Source organism: Anas platyrhynchos, chromosome 1 (assembly GCF_047663525.1).
Source record: "Anas platyrhynchos isolate ZD024472 breed Pekin duck chromosome 1, IASCAAS_PekinDuck_T2T, whole genome shotgun sequence".
Classification (NCBI taxonomy): domain Eukaryota; kingdom Metazoa; phylum Chordata; class Aves; order Anseriformes; family Anatidae; genus Anas; species Anas platyrhynchos.
In genome coordinates this window covers 113,282,576-113,308,169 of record NC_092587.1, presented here as the reverse complement: position 1 = coordinate 113,308,169, position 25,594 = coordinate 113,282,576, and the positions used below count along the sequence as shown (strand labels likewise).

General features: G+C 41.6%; 1 protein-coding gene across 2 annotated transcripts; it reads right to left on the bottom strand.

The window, feature by feature from the left end:
* Window positions 1-596: 596 nt before the first annotated feature.
* ETS2 (ETS proto-oncogene 2, transcription factor) lies at window positions 597-14,730 on the bottom strand. 2 transcript variants are annotated; one of them, XM_027449110.3, is made up of 10 exons: window positions 14,309-14,730; window positions 11,186-11,257; window positions 8,106-8,226; window positions 6,190-6,309; window positions 5,564-5,764; window positions 4,674-4,757; window positions 3,610-3,852; window positions 3,213-3,476; window positions 2,387-2,505; window positions 597-1,426 (listed from the first exon to the last, which is right to left on the bottom strand). In XM_027449110.3, the coding sequence occupies exons 2-10, from the start codon at window positions 11,255-11,257 to the stop codon at window positions 1,211-1,213; spliced, it is 1,440 nt and encodes a 479-aa protein (XP_027304911.1). In that variant the 5' UTR covers window positions 14,309-14,730; the 3' UTR covers window positions 597-1,210. The 2 variants fall into 2 exon arrangements, with proteins under 2 accessions (XP_027304911.1, XP_027304912.1); XM_027449111.3 differs by lacking the exon at window positions 14,309-14,730 and adding an exon at window positions 11,915-11,933.
* Between the last annotated feature and the right edge of the window lie 10,864 nt (window positions 14,731-25,594).

Below are 25,594 nucleotides of genomic sequence, written 5' to 3'. Positions count from 1 at the left end.
AAAATAGAATTCATATTTTCATCATACAGGATAAACTGCAGGAAGAAGACAAGTCAACTGAAAAAATAAGGCTTGTATATAAATTTTGTTTAAAGAACATGCATAGAAGTTGAAAAACATATGCCATTTATAAATGAAAAAAGGTAATTTTATCCATATTTTTGTTTTTCAGATAAAGAAGAAACCACAAATAGGCCCTTAATGTCCCAGAATATTATATTAGTTTCTTGTAAAAATGCCAAAATGCACAAAGAATTGCCAACTTCAGTCTTGGCAAAATACTGTGCCAGTCCTCCCCCCCCTCCCCCCCAATACATTTCATATCATAGGCATACCATATGCATGCATACTGAGTATGTATGTTGTCTCTTAGGCCAATTAAATATTTGCAGAAGGTTGTATAACCTAGACAAACATGAAATAGCCATTTGATAAGTTTACATTCATCCTATTTCAAAACACACATACAATTAGTTTAATTTACACTATACATTTTCTGTTAAATAGGAACATTACAGAGTTTCAAAAAAAATAATCACAGAATATATACAAAACTGGATATTGAAATGGTATGATTTTCCTTCCCTTCTTAAAAAGGGTGTTTTTTTTTTTTTTTTAAACAGTTGCTACATCTGGTTTTGGACACAGAGTGTTGTTGATGTACCTGCAGCACATTTCTGAAGTAATAATAATAAAACGTGCTTGAGAACACATTAATATTCTTCTTACTGCTCATTTAAAATAAATTATATACTTTTAAATAAACTGCATGATATAAGATGGAAGCAAGGATGACTGTATGTTAAAAAAAGAATCTGAGCAATGGTTCCGCTGCATCACTGGTTTCCTCATCCAACCTTTGGTTTCAAAGCCAACCCATCATATGGCAGTGTTAAGTAGCTGAAACACTTTATGTGGCAGTACAGGTAGTTGAAATGCTCAAGCCCAGAGCATTTCTGTGTCTTCATGACAGAGCTGCGATCTGTGCCAACATCCATACTGCTCAAGTGCATGACACAGCAACAACTGAAGCCACTGATGAAATAAGGCCACTTCCTTCCAACTTCTGCTGGTTACAAAAAAAATCAGTCAAGGTCCTTATTTCACCACCGTTGCACCCATCTGAACAGCCGTTAGAACTGACTGCAGATGGCTCCTGGTCACAGTCCCAATGCTGGGTCTCCACCGGCACGGCACCAGGCAGTCGGGCTCAGTCCTCGGTGTCCGGCTGCACCCCCAGCATCGCGTGCAGCTCCTCTGCCGTGTACCCCAGCAAGTTCTGCAGGTCACACACGAAGCGGTACACATATCGCTTCCCTGATGTCTTGTGGATGATGTTCTTGTCATAATAGTAGCGTAGCCCTCGGCTGAGTTTCTCATAGTTCATTTTTGGCTTGTTTTTTCTTCTTCCCCACCTCCGTGCCACCTGCCAGTCCAAAAAGAAAGCAAATGTAAAGAATTTGTTCAAGACATGTTCTTTCTGTTAGTGGCTAATAAATACAGCTACAAAAATCCCTTCTTGGTCAGAGCATTTTATCTACTTGGATGTCCCAGGCGTGGATAGCACAAGAGTTGGTGAGTGGACAAACTCCAGGACAGCCGCCAGCTGTAGCTTGACTAAGGTGAGCATGACAAAGTGGCAGTGAAAAGGACACCTCTTGGCAGGGGATGGGCCCAAATGTGTTTAAGGAGATCAAGCTTAAGTGAAATATAGTTTCTCCTTTGACAGGAGACACAGTTTAAGAGTTCATTTGCTATTTAGCAGCATGGAACAGCTTTTTAAATGGAAGTTGAATTATAAGAAGTCCCTTGGAGTTGAGGATTCCCCCCTCCTGTCCCCTATTTTAAGTATAGAAAAAAGAAAAAAGAGGGCTTCAGTGGACTTGATATCATGTCTCTTAACACATGAACTTTGCCACTGATAACAGTAATTGGAAAATGAAAGTGTATTATCTTTATTTTTAATACCAATGCTTTAAGTTTCTAACAAATTTAAAAAGCAGCTCTACCATATCTGCCATTTATCTAAATGACCTGAGATACCTCAGGTGCCTTTTCCACTCATCTTTGTGCAATCCCAGACACTGCTGATACAGTTACATTAAGTAAGTTAATCTACAGTATTGCTTACCCTGTTGAAACAGCTAACTTTGTATGTTACTTTTAAGTTTTGAACTATACAATGAGTTCTCATAACTGCAAGCAAATGCTGCTATTCCAGGGGGAGGGGGAGCATCCCACAGCATCCTGACCACACAGTAAAGCATTTGCAGATGAAGAGACTTCAGCAAGTGTCTGATCTTGCAAATGCTTTATGTTCAAGATGAGGCCCACAGATGGTGGATCAGACCCTAAATCTTTTTGTAGATTGCAATTAACCACATACCTCATCTGGGTCAGCAAGTTTAAATTCCCATCCGTCTCCAGTCCAACTAATAAAGGACTGGCAGGATTTGTCAGTCAGTAACTCCAGCAGGAATTGCCATAGCTGTATAGGTCCACTGCCTGTTAAGAGAGCAGGGGTGGGGAGAAGCCACAATTAGTATTTCGGACAGCTCTTATCACAATCAATATGTGCAACCATACTCATACCACAGAATAAGTCTTACTATTGCTCCATTTTTTTTTGTTTTTAAGTTTTAGAAAGAAGCCTAATTAAGATTTCCCTCTGTAACACAAATCTGCTCATAGACATGTTGAAATTAAAACGTCAGCTTTGTCATAGAAACACAGGATCTGATGCAATCTATGGCTTCCCTTCGTTATACAGATTCTTTACCCCTCCCTCCCACTTTGCAGCAGCTGCAAGTCAGCCCTTATGTCCTGTCCTGAAGCCTTTGTCTTGTCAGACTTTCTATAGGAAAATTCTGATTTCAACAAGGACTACAGGAACAAGGTCCTCATAAGTAAGCCAACACCTGCAGAAACTCAGAACTGAGGAACACTTAAAAAGTTTACCTCATTTCAACAGATCAGAAAGTACATTTGAGTTCTACAGCATTCCGATGTACCTGTGTTCTTACTTTAGATGGATAGTCCTAGGGTACTTTCCTTATAAACATTTAGAATTGAATCTCCTCATGAGTAGTGATCTCTCACCACCTTGTAAGACATACTGTGATACTACACACCTTTATCAGCACAGACACACACTTATAGAGAATAAATATGTTACATAAGAAGAGGAGTGACCATTTTGCTTCACCACTTACCAGTAAAGCCAGCTAGAATTGCTGCTGGTATAACTGGTTTCCCTTGCTCTACAGGATCACTTCTGTCTTGAATATAGTCTTTGAAAGACATTGTAGGTTTGTTCAGACACAAGGACTGGCTACAGTCATCTTCAAAACTCTCATAGGATGGCACACGCTGTAAATCCACTAGTGATGACTGGCTGTTCCAGGACTGCAGCATTGAATCTGAGCTTTCGTAGCTTTCTGCACCACTGTCGCTAGATTCGTGTTCTCTAAGTTTACCTTCATAAGAAAAAAAGAAAGAGGAAAGTGTGTTTTTCCTCCCTTTTCTAGCTTGTATGTATAAACAATGCAAGGGAGGGAAAGATATATAGGGTATGGTTTTGGATTCATTATTATATGGATGGTAACTCACCAGAATTATCTATCAGCAAGTTCAGATTGCTTCTTGTGAAATCTTGATTTACTGCACAGTAGTTGACCCCAACTGCATCTACTTGGGTTTTAGGAAACAATGAGAACTCTTGTTCTGGATTGAGAAGATTTGGTCCCGTGGAAGTCTGGCAGACGTCACTCAGGAGACTGGGTTTGGGATAACTGAGAGCTTTAGGGTATCCAGGCATTTGCATTCCGTAAGGGGTCTGATCCACATTAACAGCTGAAGGAAAAAAAAACATAAGAGAATGAATAAAGTGGTTTTCTCCACAGTACCTTGAACAAACCAACACACCTCAAGCACCCCACTAGAGCTATAACACTAAGTAGTAGTTTTCCCATAAAAAATCTGTCTGAGTGGTGTTAGATGTATAGAGCTCCTGGAAAGGCTACTGACATCACTGAGAAGATTCTCATCTACTGGGCTCCAAATCAGATTCTGTTCATCTCCACCTTGAACTTCAGACCACAAGTATGTATATTGTCTGTTCTTCAAGGAAATTACAGGGCTACAGAAAAAGCTGGAGAAGCTTAAGTGGTTTTGAGGAAGGCCCTCATCATTAAGCGATGTAATGAGGCTGACCTAGAGATCAAACTGTGGTTCAGTAAAACAACACCAATCACACAATCTAAGAGAACGAGCACTTCGTCTCTATGGTTGTGCCATACACCGTCAACAGCTCTGTTACGCTTCTACAGTCTTCAAAAGGGCCTAAACATAGCTCCTGCTGCTACTTTTTGACTGATTGATAGAGGTGGGAGTGGTCACTCTGCTCCACAGATGTAGGCTTTGGCATTCAAAGAGGAAATTTGTTTTTTCATAGCCCTTGTTCTTCAAAAGATTTCTGATATGAAATAGATGACAATTAAACAATAGTAGGAAAGAAGATGGCAGCAACTGAAGTGTTTTCCTGAAGCATAGTAACTATTCTGGTACCTTTTTTTTTTTTTTTTAAAAAAAAAAAAAGCAACCCCCCTGGGATCTGTGACAAGCTTAGAATAAACATACCATATCTAAAATGTCAAATTTCTTAAAATACTTACTTAAGGAATTATTGTTAACCCAGTGAGGAACTGAGGTGAGATGAGGGTTCTCCACATATTGATCTTGTGTCTTCTCTTGACTGTCTGGAAAGAAGAAAATAGAAAACTTGGTTTTATGATTTTAAAGAACTAACCTGTAAAGAATGTTTCTGAATACAAACGTTTCTGAGTCAAGTAGTTTGGGGTCATCACTCACATATTCATTACTAACGTACTTCAACTTTTCTCTCTCATAAGAAAGCCACCAAAAAAGATGACCAAAAGACCTCACAAAACACAAAAAACTTCTAGTAGGTTTGAAAACCATCATACAAATAGAATTTTTAGCATAAAACAAAAATAATAACGTCAAAGTCCTGAACAATTGCAACTACAGAGTATTACACTCCCATATCAAGGGAACACACACGGAGTTTTAGCAACACCATTAGTGTTCACTTAAGATGCCTTAGGCATCCTTGACATCTTTACAATCATTTACTGAATAATCTCAAAACACTACATAAAAGAAACAAAACCAAATGCCTGTAATGATGTGAACACATTTTGTCCAACTTTTGGTTGAATATATGTATTTTTAGCAAATGAGGTACTGCAGTAGCCTTATCCTAATCTCATTTATTTCAATGATTATTCTAAATAAAACTTGACTGCAAGAGATACTCAGTCTAGGCACAGAATGGCTTCTGCAGATACCTGCACGTGTCCTTTGTGTGCAAAGGATATAATACAACTATTGATAATGCTTTTATTAACCAAGTTTTAAATTTAATCTTGACTTTTCACATGTAACAAAAACCTTTCATAGTGAAGTAAGTGTTGAAAGAGTCCTATTTCTGTCTGTCAGAGAAGCCTTAGAACAAAAGACTTCTTTCTGTCTCTGTAGTTACCTTTTATCATCTGCTCCAGGTGTTCCCACAGAATATCACCCACATAATCAGGTGCCAGTTCCAAGAAGCGCTCCTTGCCCAGGTTACAAAGGTCTTGGCCACTCATAAGAAACTGATGGAAGTTCACATTTGCCAAGCTAAACTCATTGGTAGCCCAAGAAAGCCACTGGCAAACCTGCTGCTCAGTCCACAGCCAGGGATCTGTAAGACAGAAAGGATCCGGTATTTAGAGAACTCCTGACCTGTGTCAGCTTCTGAAACAATCTTCATCAGAAGGCAGTGAATGAAAGAAATTGTTAACCACAAGTTACTTCATTCTGAAGCCTAAGCTTCAGAACTAATTTATTTTTTAATTTAAAAAGAAGTCCTCTATTTTCCTTCCGCATTCACTTTTAATCAGAGATGCCCTCAGCTTGGTTGTCTCTCTTAGGCTGCCAAAATATGAGATCTCCAGGCACCCATTTTTAATACCACCAAGTTTAGTCTTTCTGAATCAAGCTGTGCCAGATTCACATAGGATCCATTCTTGTATTTCCTACTGACATCATTCTTTCTCTTTTGAAAGAGCCGCTATTCAGCGTCCTCCTTAGCATTAAAAAAAACGCTAATAAATAGAAAACACTTACTATTTGGGATTCCCAGCCGACACTGTTCCTTTGTGAAACCACTGAAAGTATCTTTCAAGGCCTGACTCATGACAGCCTTACTGCACGGGGTTAACAGAGGCAATTCACAGTTGTTGGACTCTAAACGAGAGAAAGTGGGAGGAGGGAAAAAGAAGATGCATTAGCTTTTAGGCCAGTGAAAAAAGTGCCTTGGATGCTAGAAACTATGTATTTTAAAACAGAAACAAACACGGTAAATCCATCTTCAGAACATCCAGTCTGATTTAACATATTGTCAACACTGAAGTCTTTGCAGTACTGGGTTGATAACATTACTTCACGATAAATTAAATCTTTACCAGTTTTCATCATATAGATCCTTACTGACTCTTAATAGTTATACAACGTGACTTTGTTGCAAGGGACTTTTACTAGAACTTTTTTTTTTAAAAAAAAAAAAAAAGGAAATGAGACTGCCTTTTCCTATTTTCTCACCTCTAATTTGACCTCAGACTTCTTTATTTTAACTCTAGACAGCCTTCATTTAGTTTGAGAGCTAAGTCACTGACAGTAGGGTTACTAAGAACTAGCTCGCACTATTCCACGCCATGTTCCAGCAAACTGTTTCTGACCTTTCCATGCATTTCTCAGTCACCTGAACCAAACAAGCAACTGGTCACAAGCCTAAGTAATGCAATAAATTAGTAATCTGCATAACTGATCTTTATGTTTGCAAACAGATCACATTTTAAGAACAAATTTAGCTTCCATTCTGCATTTCTTACTGAAGTATCTTCACCGAAAGATGTCTCATATTACTCTGAACAAAGAATTTATAAGCTCAATAAAAGTAATTAGACTCTCTACATGTTTCAGATTAAGAAGGCTTTTACTCATATCTGGTTTGTCATTGGCATTGTTAAGATAGGGGGGTAATTTGAGAACGCTTTAGCTACCTCACTCCTGCATCCCTGAACACCTGAGAGCCTCTGGAAACTAGCACACAGGCAGCACTTGAAAGCTCTGCTGTGAGAGAGGCATGTAACGGTGACGAGGCATATAAAGGTGGTGAATTATCAGACTTCAGGCCAGTTCATGAAGGTGTGTGGCTCTTCTTGTTTTCCTGGGTCCTGACTATGTACAGGCTCCATTTGACCCAGCAAGTGGATCTCATTGCCAGCCACAAGCTTAGCTTCTGTTTTTAACCACACCCATCCTCAATATCTGCTAAGACTTTCTTTGCTGACCAGAGCAGGTAACTGATTAGGATCTCATGTTACAATGGGAGATGAAGGCAGCATCAGATAAAATACTGACTTTTTTGTGAGGGAAAAAAAGTTAGTAAAAGGAGTTTAGGCAAGGATTCGTATAGAACTATTGGTAGGTCCTATCTTACACACAAAAAAGACTTGTAAACATCCTCACCCCTGTTTCCCCCCTCCCCTTTAAGATTAGGAGTAAAACAAATCCCTAGGGAAAAAGAAAAACAAGGACTGTTCTAGGATTTAATGCCAGAGGGTCAAAAAGAAAAAAAAAGAGCTTGCAGAATACTTGCAACATCTCAACCATAATTAAATTGTAAGTTTAAATATACACAATACTTTAAAATATTTAATTTATAATACTTAAAATATTTTATTTTTTTAAACTGCCTTAAAACGAGCTCTGCTTTAAAAACTAAGGCTTCTTCCACAGACTATCGATCTACCTTAGACTACTGAATCCCAGATCCCATTCTTTTACAATGCAGAGAACAGCAACAACCAACAGAGCAACTCACACGGATAAAGTCATGGCTCTAAACACAAGGCTGTGTAATTAAACACATTTCTTTTTAGGAAAATCTACATAGCACTTGTAAGAGTATAGGGATGAATTAGACCCCACAGATTTTTCTCTGATCTCTGGACTGGACCAAGGAACAAAGTAAAACTTACCATAAGAAGTAGAATCAAATCCTGTTGGCACTTCTTGAAGCGTTTGATCTTCATTTAGTGATAAAAAATATCCGCTAAAGAGGGAGTTTGTGCTATCAAAGGTGTCAAACGCTGGCTGACGCTGCAAAGCAACAGAAAAATAAAAGCCTTAATGTTAGCATTTTGCTGGAGCACTATCAACTCAATTGCTAGGAAGTGGTTGCATTCAGTTTCCTAGATTCAGATCATGCACAACCACTATCTTGAATCAACTAACTCGTGCCTTTGAAATGTAAGCACAAAGACAGCCTATCTTTTTGTACATTAATACAAAACAACTAACACTCAGACCACAGTACTAATCACATAGCATGTTCTGCAAGTCACAGTAAAGCAAAGTAAGGATATTCTAAGTTTTCCTGTAATTGAGATTTTTAACAATAGAGAATGCATGCGTATTCCCAGATACACTTTGAAGAAATTCTAGCATTTCCTTAACCCATCAAATTCACTGCCCACTTGAGTTTGTGACGGCAGAGGCAGGACTGTTAAATATTGGAAAAAACAACTGGCAGTGAAAAGACCTACAACAGATTTATACAATTTTTTTTTTTTTTTTTAATTTATTTAACAGCAAATCCTTAGTCTGAACCCCATCACTTGAAGCTATACAGGCAGTTTTACAGGACTTGAGGACTTTTATACTTCTGAGTTACTGGATTTGCCAGCCACTACATTTTGCAGTCTTCAAGTGCTCAGTGAAATAGCTAATTTAATTATACAGAAAGGGATAAATAGGAGGGTAATAAAAGTGTTCCAGATAAAAGCAAATTCTACTGATGCATTAGCAGCCTTATAAATATCGGTACATTTTGAAAACCTAACTTGCATACTTAACTTGTGTCAAATACATATGCTAAAAACAGACTACAATCACTGGGTCTCTCCAGCCACATAAGGGTTTGGTGGGGGAGGCAGGGAAACGTGAAAAAAAAGGAGGAAATAACTTTAAAAACAACTTATGCAACTTGTCTGTTAGTCATAAGGAAACAGTATCTGCACCATCCAGAGGCAAAAACGGATAAGAATCGCCCAGAGATCTCAAAAGCACCTGAGGACAGAATATTGTTCAGGAAAGCTACAACACTTATGACAGCTCAGGGAGGTGAAGACTAAGGCAACTTGCAAATGCTTCTTTTATTTTTTAAGCGTGCAGCAGTATGCCAGTTAGTGCCCAAACTGAAAATGATATTTCAGGGCTGCATTCAGGTGCAAAGCAAAAGCAACCCGAACGATATTTCTGCAATAGCAGGAAAGTGTTAACATTTCCACATGTTCCCTAACTTTCCTTTTGGTATCCTACAAGGTTTGGAGGGGCTTGGAGTCTTTCTTGCACTAGGTGCCTCTTGGGTGCTCTTGCTACTCCTCCCCAGTACCTCATACGAACCCTAACAAGAAACTAAGGACCATCAACCTTTATTTGTATTTTATAATAAGCTGTAATGCATGCCACTACATTAATTATGAAAGCATGCATTCCACAGAAGAAAAAGCTGACAAAGTACACAATATCATGTCTCTAGGGGTTAACTGGATTCAGAAGTCCTCACTAAGAGCTGGCCAGTGGAGATAAATAGCATACAGTCAGTTCAGGTGCCAACCACAGCCAGCAGAAAGAGTCAGAGCAAACCCGTGAAAAACCTCACAACCAAACGAAACAACACACTAACATATTTGGCAATTGTTATTAAAGAATTCTTGGTACATTACTAGATAAAAAACACTGACTCATCGCTAGTACCTAGAAGAAAGGGCAAGTTCTTTCAACATAATCTGGAAACTCCTGCATTTTGTGTAAATAGCTGACCCTTATCCTGAGTCACTGGAAAAAATGCTGTGGCATGTGAATGAGTAAAATCTATACTGTACTAGTTTCACATTTCAAAAAGGATTAAATTAATGTTTAAGCAGGTTCTTGTTTTAATAGTAAATCAAGAGGAAAAACAATGTAGAATAAATTCTGCTTGCCCTATCATTCATGCAACCATTTTATTTGCTTTTTCAACATATATTAACAGTAATTATTACAGGGAAAAAAAATAAAAAGAAGTGAGAGCAGCTACAAAGTACTAGAATACAGGTCTTGATTTTTAATTAATTACATGACAACCAACACTGACAATCTGCTTAGCACAACTACTGTGTTCAAGAGCACACAGCTATCAAGTTGAGCGAATCTCTTTTGGACCCTGTTGCTGCTGCGGCAGTAGCAAAAGTGAAGAGGGGACAAAGTATCAGGAGTCAGAACACTGAAGTCTCACTAACTGATTCTAAAACTGTGTCTAAACTAATACACAGACATTCTTCAAAGTTAAAGATTAGGAAGTCACTTTCTGTGCTTATTATGAGGTTTACATTAATTAATACTGCATTAAAAAAGTGATACTGGGATGAAAAGTAGCATGCGTGAACGTGGAAGTAAGAAGCACTTAACAGACTGAGTTGTTATAGGTTAATTATCCTTTGCCTTCAGTTTTTAAGCTGTTTTCCAAACAAGATAATAAACACAGCTTACCTAAGGATAAAATATATTGAATAACTAACTTTGGTTTCTTACAGGTATTGGACTGCCATTTCATATAGTTGCATGCAGTAAGTGAAAAATCTTTTTTTATACCATAGTCTTGAAGAATGAGGTTTAACTAGAGCTAACAGCACAACACTCTGCCAATCTGCTCAAGTTAGCTATATAAAGATCACTCATACTGCCAGCCCGGGAACCTTTATTTAGACTGAATTTCTATGATCTCCAATGAATTTGGGCTCAACTCTTGTCTACCCTCTCATTTTCAAATCCTTAGGACAGGGGACGTAAGATTTACGTTTCCCTCAGTTCCACTTTGCTCATATCCACCAAACTCTGTGGGAATACCCTAGAAGAAATCTACAGGTCACAATCAAGCTATTAAAACTTAAACATGCATTCAGCATTGAACATGGTTGTACAACTCTTTGCTAGCATTAATAAAAACACAGTACATGCCCTAGCCAGGAGATGAGAACAGTGGGGTTTAAACAGCTGCTTGATCACAAGTACTCACCTTGAGCATTCCTCTGTACATGGTCGACACGGGAGCTACTTGATCCATGTTTCTGATCCCAAATTCACTCATCTGAAAAACAAGAGGGGTCACATGAAGTATGTTGCTATTGAGGAAGGAAGCAAGTTAACAGAGGCATCTTTACATCTCATACTGCTTGAGCACGGACTGCAGAACAGCCCTCTGTGTGAGGTACAGGCAAAGACTTTTTCATTGCCCACATCCCAACTACACAAGGCACAATTCTCATCTTGCTTGAACAGCTTTTGAGCGGAAGACCTTTCCCAGGCATCAGCAGAATTAAGAGTTTTGTGATATAAGCCACAAGAGGATGATTAGCTTGTGATACCCAAAGGGAGATCTTTTAGTACCTCATCTTATTAGACACTCAAAAAAACCTACAGAGGTCCTTTGTCCATCCTATTGCTTAGAGTCACTTTCTAACTTTTCACCCATTATCTTAAACATTAAGCCTTGCACTATCTTTGCTTACTATATTCATGCCTACATGCCACAATTCACTCCGGACTTTGCCTTTCAAGTACCGAAGAAAAACAACAGGGCGCTCACCACGCTACAGGCTGGCATCCACCCTACTCACTCCTCTCATGAATTACCTCTGGAAGCTAACTCCAGGTACCATCAGCCTGCTTCCTTCACTAAGCAAAGCATCTCCAAACAGTATTATTCTGCCCATTTTCTAAACATGGGATCAGTGTATTTACACACCTTTGGAAGGCTCAGGTTTAAGTTAAGGGGTTCATGCCGTAAGATGTCCTTCTTACGGAACTAGGACCACCAACAGCTACTGAAGTCAAAGGTATCACGTTCCCTGTGTTACCAGGAAAAGGATTGTGCATGGCCTGTATAACTTGCTCTCAGACATATGACTCAAGGAGTAGAATGATAAGATTCTTATCCTTTTACTGACCTATGAGAGATCAAACATAAGGAATAAAGCCAATTTTACAACCATTGTTCAAGTTTATCACAATGCTGTAATTCAGGTGTCGGTAAGTGATCCCTTATCAGACTAGACCGCAGCAAGTTGTCTCAACAATTTTCCTTCTACAAAGCATTGTGCTAAACTATTTTGTTTTACAGAAACTATCTGAAAGTGTGCACCTCTACTTAAGCAAAGTCACGGAGGATATAAATAATCACAGTTCTGTGGGAATAGCAATAATTACAAGCAATTTCTCTCCAGCCATTTTAACACAGGAAAAAAATAAATCAAAATACAATCTTGAACTCAGAAAAAGATGGCAAATGAGAGCTTAACAAAACAAGCAGAGCCCACCAAAATGACAAATTCAAAGTCTGTCTGTATAGCAGAGGAAAAGAAAAATACCCAACAGCTAAAGACAGATCCTTTTCATCCTCCTCTATACGCAATCACAAAAAATAAAATAGTAATAAGAGTCCTCAATCTGAAAGGCCCATTTCAGCTTCACTGTTATGAGATGTATGGGGCTTATCACCAAAACAAATTAACTGGATACAAAAAGAACAGTCAACTTATACTTCATTAACGCTACCCAAAAGTGCAACCTACTGAATGATGGGTTTTACCTCAAATAGCATGTACAAATATTTGCACTAAATTACACATCTCATTGAGCACCAAAGAATTTTACACAGCGTGAGTCTCACTCAGCAAGCATCCTAATATTTTCATTACATTTCCCACAGTTTAAGCTGTTTACCCCTGCATTCAACTGAGCTTTTTAACAACAAACAAACATACGGCCAATTCTAATACCCTGTTTCGACGCTGAAATCAGCAGTTATATAGCTACTTATCCCTATAAGCCTTACCAGTGGGAAAGCACTTGGGAAACCACTATGCACATTTTCAGTGATCTTAGATCTCATCCCCAGTGATTGCTACCAACAGGATTTCTAACAATTTCAGGTGCAGCCCTGGAGTCGTGGCCTCTGCATGAATTCTGTTGGGAACTTTCCCACTGATTAAAAGGTTTTCCCTCCTTCCAGGCTTTTTGTTTGTTTGCTTCTTTGGACACACTTCGGGCACTAAGAGAGGGTTCGCAAGAAGCCTTCATTACTCGGCGTTGCTCATTAACCCAACTCGTCGTGTTTCCATGGCCTTCCCTGTGCGCTACACACCTTGTGAAAAAAGGCATCAGAGCTTCGGTCTAACAACCCAGGAACATCCTAGCATGTTTTGTAACACTCTAACCATATCTCTCAGGTTATTATGGGTTCCTATAGCCTTTGCTCGCCACACATCAGCTTCCCACCCTGCAGCACAACCAGCAACAAGCTATCAGGACCGAGAAGGCAGCGTAGCTTCTCACGATGAAAGGGTTAAAGCCTTTTTTTTTCCCCCACTGGACTCCAAAAGCTGCAGTTTGAGCCCAGAAAAGACACTAGGGCATGATGTGCCTGGGCCTCGCTTCCAGCTCCTCCGCCGCTGCTGACTGCATCTTGCCAGCTATAATTGGTTTAACTGGCAGGACACCTTCTTCAACACCCCCGCAGAGCCGAGCGGGTGAACCAGAACAGGGTCAACAGGATCAGGCACTTATTAACTAATACTCCTGAATTCTGATCAACTTCTCCTCAGCAATAACCGGGTGCTCGCCCACAGCCCGAGCGGGCTGGGAACCATCCCAGCCGGGCGACCTAAGCCACGCTAGTGCCTGCAGTGAGAGCACCTCCACGGCTTTTTTTTTTTTTTTTTTTCACTTCTTAAAAATAAAGAAAAAAAAAAAAGAAACAGAAAAACCCTAAACCAAGCAAACAGAACCCTACAAACAAACAAACAAAAGGGATAACCGGGCTCCTGTCAGCAGGATCTCGTTTCCCACCTCTGCCCAACCCCCTGCAGCTGCTGGGGGAGGGGGGAGCCCCCTTTCGGCACCCAAACTCCGACGGGGGAAATTCACCCGACCCGGCGTTTTTGGGGTCCCTTTCGAGCACCCTCTGCCCGTTAACCCCTTCCTGCCAGCCTCCCCCCAAGCCAAGCCCTCCTCCCCCGCCGCGGGCGGCGCCGGCCGCCATCACCCCCCGGGTCCGGGTCCGGGTCCGGGTGCGGGCTGGGGGCGATGCCCGGAGCCCCCCACCCCAGCCCGGGGCTCCCCTGGGATTCCCCCCGCTCACCTGGCCCCCGAGCGCGGAGCTCGCCAGCTCCTCGGCTTCGCCCCCTCCTCGGCGGCAGGGTCCAAAAAAAAAAAAAAATTAAATAAAAAAATAATTAAAAAAAAAAAAAAAAGAGAGAGAGAATGAAGAAGGCGCGCTGCCTCGCTCCGGGAGCCAAAATATCCTCGATGTGGCAGAGCCGGCCAACAACAACAGCGGAGGAGGAGGAGGAAGAGGAGGAGGAGGCAGTGCCGGCTTGATCCCAGCGGAGAGTCCCGGAGGAGGAGGAGGAGGAGGAGGAGGAGGAGGAGGAGGAGGAGGAGGAGGAGGAGGAAGGGGGCGGGAGGAAGGAGGAGGGAGGCGGGCGGCTGCGTGGGCGCTGCCGAGCCGAGCCGAGCCGAGCCGTGCCGAGGCGCCGCTCGGAGCCGTGTGCGCTGCGCTGTGCCGCGCCGCCCGGCCTGCCCGGCGCTCTTCAGCGGGCAGGGGGCGGTGGCGGCGGGGGGACCGCCCCCCGGAGCCCGGCCCCTTCGCCGGCAGGGCGGTGGGGAGCTGGGCGGAGGCCGGGGGAGGCCTGGGCTAGGTCGTCGTGCCCTGGTTTTGGGGATCTGGGGGCTGTGCTGGATGGGGGGTTGTGGGAGGGGACCCCCACAGTTTGGGGAAGGCAAAAAAGGCAGTTTGGGGTCATTCCAGAAACACATTCTCCCCCCACAGGCTATACACCAGATAACTCATCACGGACATTTTCCATGTTTAATTAACGCCCGGCCTCAAGATGCTAAGATGGGAGAATCAACACCGATGTGCCCAGCCACCTGCCCTGCCCAAGTGAGACCCCGAGCCCGGGGAGGGCAGCAGCCCCCACGCATCCACCCTCGCTTCCACCCTGTGCTCCTCTAGGTTTCTGGTGACCCTCAAGGGAGCTGAACTGCCTTTAAAAAGCTTGCTCCAAGCTTGCTGTGACAGGCTGTGTTATTTAAACTAACTCCCCATCTCAAATTAGCAGTTGTGTTGTGTGGCTGTAACTTCTTTTGGGACAGGAGCCCCCGGTAGCTGCCACCCCTTGGCTCCTCACCAGATTACATGTGATCCTTTGCTGAAGTTGTGGTTATTTGTACCAACAGAAAGCTACAGTGCCTTTGGCTGGTGGTGGTGGTGCAGTTGTCAGGGCCACCTCCTTTGATGCTCTCCAGCTATTTCTGGCCTCAGCAAAGGCCAGACCACGCCACTTGTTGCCTCAGAGTAAGATTTTTCTGGTATTTCTTCCAAACTCTTCAGAATACCTCCTCCTCTCCTTAGGAAAGTGGCTGGTACTCGTTTCCTTATAGCCAAATGTCACCAGGCAAGTTGTGACAGCACACTTTGAGACTGGAAGAGAAGTCTTGATTATGCCAGTGACATTTCTCTCTTCGGGAGAGTCCCGATCTAATAAGGCAACATCTGTTAGAATCCTAAGGGAAGCCATTAAAAACTGTATGTCAGCTGGATAGCAGTTTTAATTATAACACTGACAAAAACAATTGTGCCACCCTTTATACAGGGGAAACATCTGCCAAAAAGATAAGATGAAAGGCTGGGAGTTATTTATTTCTTGCTGAATTGATGTGCTGGAATCTGGAACAAAATGATTAAGTTGCCCCTATTTTCCTCTATTAAAAATCTTATTTTAAAAGTGATTCTTATTGTATACATATATTTAATTTCATTGACACTTATTGCTGGTGTAAAATTCACTGTTGCTCCATTACAAGTGGTACACGCTCAGTAGGCTGGAGTGCGTGGTATATATCAAAACTGAACAGTGAGGGTGGCCCTGCTTGGGTCAGGGACATGCAGAGCTCCTTGCTGACCTGGATTGCGTTCCCTCTGTACTAATCATTGTCAGAGAGTAAAATCTTTAAGCTAGAGAAATAAAGAAAAAATAGTTTTTGTTTTGGTTGAAAATGCTTCTGTAGTATACAAGTGTGTTTGTTTTATTTTAGGAAGTGTCCATCCTCCTCACAATTGCTTTAGCCCTTATCTGTGTTTTTTGCACATGTGTTGGTATACAGAGAGATAAAAGGAGGAGCTATGTATAACCTGATGAATAATCCAGGCTGTAAATGTTGTGTTGGACATTTTTTGTTGTGGATCCACTGGTGCTTTCTGTTTTTTTTTTTTTTTTTTTAGCGTGAGGGAGAAGTAGCTCCAGTACTCAAGGCTGAAGTAATTGGAAAGACAAAAGAAAAGCACAGAGATAAAGATAATAAAAATAATAAATATTTGCAAAATCATTGTACTAGGATTCTGTGGTAGTCCAGATAAGACTTTTTTTTCAGTCCTTGTTGCTCATAAATTTCTTGTTTTAAAGAGGACCCATACTGCAAATAGGTTATGTTTTTTTTTTTTTTCTTTGTTTGTTTGTTTTTTTTCTTTTCTTCTTTCTCTGCAATGGTATCTCAGAAATATGTTGAAAAAATGACCCTCTTGTAGTGCAGTGAATTAAGGTGAAGGATCTTTTAGCACTTGTTACATTGTTCAGGTACATGACGCTTTGTGCTGAAAGCAATGGATGGATGTCCGAGGGGATAATTTGGCCCCAGATTTCTGACCTGAGCAGCTGCAATGCTAATTTGCAGGTTCACCGGAGGAGAGGAGGAACAGCTGAGTGCTGGGGCATCCCAGGGATGTATTCTCGCCTGTGCCAAAACAGAGGGGGAATAAGATCCTAAAAATGTAGAGGTTTAAAGCACAAAGAGGGAATGAGAGGCAGCAGGTATGTGGCAGAGCCGCATTGCAGCCAGCGCTCCAGCGAAGGTATGACTTACTCCTCCAGAATTTCTCTTGCGACACTGAGAGGACACTCAGGAGTGAAAACCCTGTTGTGCTTTCAAAGTATGCGCTGAGCACTCATCTGCATGTTGGCTCAGCTCCCCTGCCCATGTGTGTTTGGGGCATGCGTGGCCCTCCTCCTCATTCTTCTCCTCCTTCTTTTTCTCCTCCTCCTCCTCTTCGTGGCGAATGCCTGGGATCACGGGGTGACCAAAACAGGGCTCAGCACCTGGCCGCCCCATCCCTCTGGGTAAGGTAAACAAACACCCTGGTCATGCATTGAACAGAGGAGGCTGCCTGCTTGTGCCCCCCAAAGACAATTAACAATGAAACGCCAGCAGGGAGCATCTGTAAGATCACAGCATAAAGGGTCTCGGGAAGTGACAGCTTTGGAAAGTAGAGACCTGGTTATCTCGGACTTCAAACAACACACTGTTATGGTTGAAACAAAGGATGAAACTCGTTGGCCCCATGGTTCAAACACAGCTAAACCAAAATATTTATACAGGGCTGGGGAAACGGCGGTATCAAGAAGTCTTTACGTACGTAATATATTCTTCACTTGCTGAGGAAGAGGCTGTTAAAATAAAACACCACAAACCATCCCCACCGAAAAGCTCTCCCCACAGTACATGGTGAACAAAATATGACCAAGATCATTTCTGCGAAGGCATCTCCGTGAGTCATAAAGTATGGCAAGTTATTCATGTGTGTCATTATTCTTAGCACATGCAAACCAACACTAGTAATTACCACAGAGAGAAAAAAAATACTATGTCAAAGTTCTGCCAGCATGTTTGAACAGTAACAAAAATCACTGCATTTCATCTGTGTTGCATAAAGCTGAAGGAAATTAAGTAAGCTGTCAGCTCCACCATGTATAAAAATGCGAAGTTCTTCTGCTTCTCATTTTTTCAACAAGTGAAAATGTTACAGGCATGCTTCAGGTAATTGTTGCCAGTGGACAGAGGGAGATGCCTAACACATGAACTGTATGATGGTGGATCATATGACAGAAAAAAAATAAACCTTTACCCTTCATACTAAAGCAGAAGATCAGTCATTAAACTAGCTAGTGCTTGAGGGATTGCTCATGCCATTTTGGGTGTATTTAATTAATTTCATCCAGTTTGAGGCATAAAATAAAAAGCACATGTTAATATTTTAAGGCCAAGTGTATTCAGAAACTGACGAGCTTAATAATTGTTTTTGGATGACTGTGCTCAAAAAAAAATACACTTTAATGTCCTTTAGCAACAGAGCTTTTTCTTTTATTCCCTGCATTTTATGTACTGCTGGTTTCATTTAAAAGTTACCCTGCTTGTGCACAGGTTTACGATCCTCTTGTTCAGCTCATGAATAACTGTGATGTGACCTTCATCACCACGTTTGCTCTCCTGTCTGGGTAGGCAGAGGCACGCTCCTCTTACCAGTTAGAGCAGTCCCGCGTGTTGCAATCAGCACGGTTCCCCTCTTCTCCTCCGTGTCATGAAAAAACATCAAGAGTTTTGCATCTTCCTCTGTGGCTGTAAAAGCTGCACGCTGGCACTTGGTAAGTTGTCACAAGCATTTTAAAAACTTAAGCACTAAGTTTATTGATAACAATGTTTACAGTACAGGATGGGAGAGACCATTACTAGGAAGCCTGTTTTATGTTGCCTATTACTTTATTTATTATTCTCAAACTACTTTCCCACCCCTACCTTCCAGAGGAAATTCCCTTTTTGCACTGTTGGCTTTTTCATATCATTGACTTAGGTTTGTGCGGTGAGAGTACAAGTCAGGAGCAAGGTGGTGGCAGAACCTGTGGAACAAAAATGAACACAGTGTCATGTCTAATTGTTTGTTTCTTTCTGACAAGGAAACGCTATGATTTCATCCACGTGTCCTCTTGATGCACGTTTAGTGCCTGTGCACATGCTTACATAAAGAGTAGTGGTGAGTCTTGTTGTGGTCAGTGAATTAGATATCTCTGTTTACACAATATTTTGAAATTCATGGATCTGAGCCTGGATGGTACTACATGCTGGGACCTATAGGATGTATGTTTTTCAGTACCAGGCCTGTCAGAGAAGCTGCTGGCCTCTTCCTTGACCTCAGCAAAAATTCAGGCACAGACGACTGTAGCGGGGTCATCCAGCTGCCTCTGTGTTGAGGACATCAGCCTGAGGCTTCCAGGGAGAAAATTACCTACTGAGTGGCCTTGCCTAGCATAACATCTGTGCAAAACCTGTATCCCATTTTAATGCTCTGCACTTCTGTTGGAAGATGGTTCAGGCCATCTCTCAAGGGCTTTAACCCAAATCTCACAGAATTAGGAAAAGGAAAGGCAGTACCAGCTTTAACCATTATTCATTGTTGTGTCCATCAGAGCATACGCTTGGGAAGCTGCCCGCCTTTGACTAGCAGACATCTTCACTGTGAAGCACTGCGCTGTCTTAGCCAACTTGGCTGCCTTTTTGCTTTTACTTCCCCAGGGGCACAATGTCAAATTAGTCATTTTTATAAGAGAGGGAAGGTTTATAATAGCCACAACATACGTTCTCTGGAACACTGACAAGATAAATTTGCTCTATACAAATATAAGTAGCAGTTGCTGTATCTGTGCTGTGGTGGGTTTTTGTTTTGTTTTGTTTGGTGTTTTATATAGTGGAGCAGGTGCAATGCCTGTCTGTTATCAGGATCTAATATGGTTTAAGCAAACACTGAGTTGCTCACGTTGTCTAGGTGTTGCATGTAGTCTATTAGTCATCCCGTCTAGTGCTTATCAGAATGCCAAAAAAACAACATTTGAGGTGAGTCATTAAGATTCATTAAAGAATATCTTTGTCATAACAGCAAATGAAGTCGGAACACAGAAGGGATGGGTGGGGGTATGTCTAATATTTGTGGAGAACACGACATATGCCATATACCAGGAATTTTGAAAACGATACTGTTTATAAGATTATTATTAGCAGAGCAAAAAGGAAGCTTGGCTGTGTTGATCAACCCTAGCAAGCAAATTCCCCAACTAGAGTTCAAAATAGTTGGCTTCTGTGGGGGGAGACTGGATTATAGGGTGTGGGGTAAGCTGATATCCCACAGTGGTGTCAAGCCGGGGCCGAGCCACTGGTCTTGCTTCACCCGATGTGCAACTCTGTTGGTGGCAGAGCCCCAGAGCACGGTGGTCCCCTTGCCCTGCTAGCAGCATCCCAGCCAGGCAGCCCTTCCTGCACTGCCCCATGCAACTGCAGCTGTCTGGCCCTGCGTGAAGCCCTGCAGGCACCAAGCGACACGCGGAGCTGAAACCACCACCTCCGTGTTCACGCTGGTCAGCCAGCCCTCCGAGGGGCCAGCTGGGCTGACACAAAGGCAGGCAGAAATTTTCTTCTGAGCCCACAAGGATCTGCTGGAGCTGGGGCGTTTTTCCCACAGGAACAACAAAAATCGGTTAAAAAATACTTAATGAATTGTTTTGGAAAAAAAATAAATCGTATAAAAACAAAGCAATAATTGATCAAGCCCTTGCATTCTTTTTGCTCCTGGCTTTTTTTTTTTTTTTTTTTTTTTTTTTTTTTTTTTTTTAACATGTGTTTATTTTAAATTGCCTTTTTACAAACAGTGGGTTTTGGTGGAGCTCTGGACACAGCAAGCAAAGGATTCATCTTGTGGAAGAGCACTGTAGGCAGTTTCTCTCCCCATGAATCTCCATGTAGCTTTTCCCCACCAGCATGAATTCCTCCCTCTGGGCCAGATGTCCTTCTCTCCTTGTACAGTTGAGTGTTTCCATAGTTGAGGAATCGGTCCTGCTGACAGCACCAAGATTTCTGGAGTCACTGCTCGCTCGCAGGTGTGAAGTGGATTGCTCTCTGCCCTGTGGCTGAGAAGCAGCTGTAGGAGTTTGTTGCTCTTGTGCCTTTTCTCAGCATTAGAAATGTTTTAATTAGAAGGGAAATAAATTGCCCATTTGATTAAAAGATTTTTTTTTTTTCCAGTAGTACCATATCTTTCCTTTGTCTCAGTACAAACCATTTTTTTTTTTTTTTAATGTGGCTGATGCTTCCTCAAAGTCTTCAGATGAGTGTATATATTCTACTCTGACCTTTACGGTAATCATTCATTTGCTTTTTTACCTATGTCATCCAGGTGATTGCTACCCACATCGCAGCTTTAATTCTGTCCATGTATGGAAATTGAACTTTGGAAGTAAAGCTCTTGGGTCCCATCTGGGTGAGCTTTGTTGATTTCCATTGGATTTCTGTAAGCACAACCTGTATTGCTTTTAATGTTCCTGAGTAAACCGAGGAAAAACTAGCTGTGGTGTGGAGCTCTTATCTCAGGGGAACATACACTTTGGTCATGCAGGAAACAAACTAAACTGATTTTAAAAGACAGGGATTTTGATCCCACCTTCTTCAAATTCCTTCTGGGCTCCCTCAGGAACCCAGAGTTTCTGGGAACTCACACTCAGCCTGTGCCAGGGTTGAAGGTCAGCAGTCATCTTTAAATACCCTTTCCATGCACTTGGACCCTCCGTGCCTGCCCAATGTTTGTGCAGCTTGCAGCCCTGCCTTGTTCTGGTTGTGCTGCTACTGCTGCTGCTGGCCACTGGCAGCCTCCAAACACAGGCACATCTGTGGCAGTCGTGTGAGGATGCTTCCCAAAAGGACCCTACTGGACTTTCACCCACAACAGCTAGTGTTTGTGCAGAAAAAAAAAAAAAAAAAAGAAAAAAAAGAAAAGAAAAGAAAAGATTGAGAATTATTTATAAAATGCCCCATAAATCATAAGCACTGCACCTGCTTTCCACATCAGACATTCTGAAAATTAAGGGTTCTCTCTTTCTTTAGGCCTCCATATCCTGTGTTGTTACATGCTCCAGTGGAGAGTTTAGTTATTGAGGAAGGGGTAAAGAGCTCCTAATGAGCATACTTCTCCCCCTTTGCTGTTTTCAAGCATACTGAAAACACCTAAAGGAATTTAGCTTTTCTAGGATATTTCATTCCCCTGTCTCCGCATATACACCCTTCTCTTCCCTTGAAAGGAGTAAGTCCCTAAAGAAAAAGTTTGTTTATCAATTACTTGTTACATGGGTTCATGCTTTCTCTGCAAGGATATGTTTTAGCTTGGGTTTCACTTAAGGAAATGAGAGTCACAGAATCACTCAGGCATTTTTTGTTCTGGCATCCTGTTTCCCCCAAACAACTTCTGAACTCTTTGGTCAGCCTTAACCAAACCTGGGAGGGATCTCATGGTCTGAGGAAAATAAAGTTCCTACATGTCTCAGAAATAAAAGGCAGTAGAGTAGATAAAAGACACCAGAGCTAGTGCCCCCATGGAGATAAAGGCAGAAACATGGGCTCAACTGTATTTGTTTCCAGACAATCGCACAAGAAAGAAATGCTATTATGGAGAATCTTTGATCAGAGCTCACATCTTATGAGGCTTGAGATAAGAGCTTGCATCTTATTAGATGTGAGATAAGCCACCCAAAGACACAAATCACACCACCAGGCATCATTTGTTCTCCTCCTTGCAGAACTACTTGTTGCTTTGGTAAAGTCTAGTATTTATATCTACTCAGTGGTTTCTCATCACTACTGAAGCTCTGTCTGAGCCAGCTCTTTTGTGGGAATATTTGATGAGATGTGAGAGGAGGCTTGGGCTTGCGTTGCTGTCTCATTGTTGCCTGAAGAGCAGAATTGCTAGGATCAGCCTTAAATCGTTTGCCAAGCCTACAAGTGGTGGGGTTGGGTGACTCCCAGACTTCACAGGGAGATGCCAAATGGACGCACTCCTGTCCAAACGAGATCAACAGTGGCTGAAAGTCATGACTGGCTGAAGGCTATTCAAACGCTATTAATTAGTGAGTTGGCAATTTCATTTGGGAACCTATTTGGCAAATGGCCACTGCCATTGATACTTAGGTTTGCCAAATCTGACCAGGAATGAGTGAGCAGGCATAGAAAATGGGCACCCATCCATCCCTAGAGAGTGAATCAGATATCTTGTTTCATTTCAGGAATATTAACGCCTACATTTGCGCTATTTTGTTGTTGTTGTTGTTGCTTGATTTGTTTGTTTGTTGTGTTTATTTGTAGTGTACCAGTTCTGTAAGTAATTTGGGAGCCTTGTGGTAGAAATCCCAGTGGAGAAAGCAGCAGGGTACCTTCTCCCTGCTGTGACTGTCTTCCAGATTTTAGTGCTCCTTATCAGTGCTTACAGTGCTTACCTGTTTCCTGTGTTTTCAGTATGTCACTTTGGATAATGTATCATATAGGTTCATGATGAAGAGTACCCTCCATACCCAGTAATAGTGGGATAGGAGATGTATTCAGTTTTCTGATATTTGGGAGATTGCTCATCGGGTGATGATCATACATGTAAATGATTCAAGTATATGTGCTTAGCAATGTGGAACGTGGGACCTGCACATCTTTGTCTGTGGGATTCTAAAAATATTATTATTATTATTTTCTTTTTCTCAGCTTTCTGATGTCTTTTGTAAACAGTAAATTCAAGAACAAACTTTGTAAAGCTCTTAACCTTAGTCTTCCATATGAACTGCAAAGGTCAAACCACCAGCTATGCTCTGTACTTATTTCCACCCTCTGGGTCACAATTTTTATTCTTGCTTTTGCTCCCAAGGATTGTGTGAAGCTCTTCGTTGGGTCAGATTTTGTGCAAAGAAAGGAATCTATTCCTTTTCCAAAGACCCAACATCTAATTTAAAGATGGCAGTGGACTGCAAGAATTGCTAGAGCTTTGTAATGCTTAATTGATAGGTTTCAATCCAAGATTTACAGAAGGAGAAGTGAGTTAATTTGTAGAGGATACCAGCTTGTTCTCTAACTCCATTATTATTATTACTATTATTTGTGTCCTCAGGAAGAAGCCCATTGGATAACCAGCAGCCTGGCATTTTTCAGGTGAAAGAAAGAGCAAAGTCATTTTGATTTGGAGTACAGTGGAGGCTGTGGCAGCAGACGACAAGGTACAAAAGTCGGTGTGTAGGAAGGACTAAATCTCATGAGTCAGGCCGCTGGTAAGGGCTGGAAGCCTGTGGCTAATGTGATGTAAAGCCTCAGGGAAAAAGGTGGTGAAGTGACAAACCACAAGGATGACTTTAGCAGCAGCAGTTTCTATAGGGTTTGAGTGGGGAAGGGTTGAAGATGGAAGAGGCAGAGAAAAGATTGCAACAGTTCAAAGGGAAGAGAAACGTCCATTTGAAGGATTATGCCTCGTCTCTGCAGGATAATGGATGGAAGCCTAGAAACTGTTAAAGGAAGCCTGATTTCCTGTGCCTCTCCATGGCAGACTCCTGATTAATTCAAGCTTTGTAACATTTCTTTCAATGGGGACACTGACAAGGTCAGTCTCCTACCCAGTTGCTCGTTTTCAGTAAGTGTAGCAACGTAATAAATTTGAGACCTCCTTTATCCTGCCAAATGTGACAGCAGTTGGCTCAGGGTTCAAAATTTATTAAAAGGAAATGGCCACCTCAAGCATTCTGTGATGGACTATTTCATAAGAAAAATATGAAAAAAAAAAGCAAAATATCTGAATCAACTCAATGGCTTTTAAATAACTGTTTGACTCATGTTAATGAATTACACATTCTATATTTCCATTAAAAATATTGTGTATTTAATGTTACTCTTTTGAGCTAAAAACATGTCAGAAATGGCTTTTGGTGAACCAAAGAGAAGAGCTCTGACAAAGTTGTTAATGTGTAGCTGTTGGCTAACGCTTTGGTTCCCCTACCAGGACTACACACTGCTTCAGCCCCAGTTACGACTTCTCTGAGAGGTGGTACTTGTGAAGAGCAGGTATTTGAAGAGGCAGCTTGAGTATTTGATAGCATACTCGGAGGTGCTGGGGTGAGCTGGTCATTTAGAAACCAAATCAATAGGCATGCATCTCGAGGGAATAGTAAACACAGTTGGAGTCATTCCTAATTATTGGGATACAGCTCTGTCATCAGCTCCTTCTCCAGATACTATTATTTATAGAAATAATTATTATGCAGCATTTACATTTGGGATGCACACAGTTCTTTAATTGGGGGCTGAACTTGTGTTTGGTGATCTGGATTCCTATCCTTACTCACCTGTCTATCATTTATAAAGATTATATATCTGGAACGTGACCTGTACATAATTACAATTAATTAACTTACCAGCAGTAATGCTGAAAAACTTGCATTTAAATCAGGGGTTGAATAATTAAAGCAATTAGTTAGAACTGACTATTTGTAATACGGCTTCTTAAAAATATGGAATAATTGCTAATCTTCTAGGCAGAGATGGACAGAACATCGGTCTGGTATTTAATTTTGTAAATATGAATTAAGTGAGGTGGTGTGAATACAAAATCTGTTGTTTTTTTCCAGATTTTCAACGGCTGTATCAACTGGTAAGTGATGGGCAATGCAGAGGATTATTACAGGGCCTGGTAAATTTAGGATGTCCACAAGAATCCTCAAGCTATAGAAACATTTGCCTCTCTTGGGGTTCA

Coding starts and splice junctions, on each gene's coding strand:
- ETS2 (XM_027449110.3), bottom strand. CDS start 11,257: ATGAGTGAATTTGGGATCAGAAACATGGATCAAGTAGCTCCCGTGTCG. Junction 3,853..4,673: donor GGTTAACAATAATTCCTTAA/GTAAGTATTTTA, acceptor TTTTTCCTTCAG/CTGTTAATGTGGATCAGACC. Junction 1,427..2,386: donor AACTTGCTGACCCAGATGAG/GTATGTGGTTAA, acceptor TTGGACTGGCAG/GTGGCACGGAGGTGGGGAAG.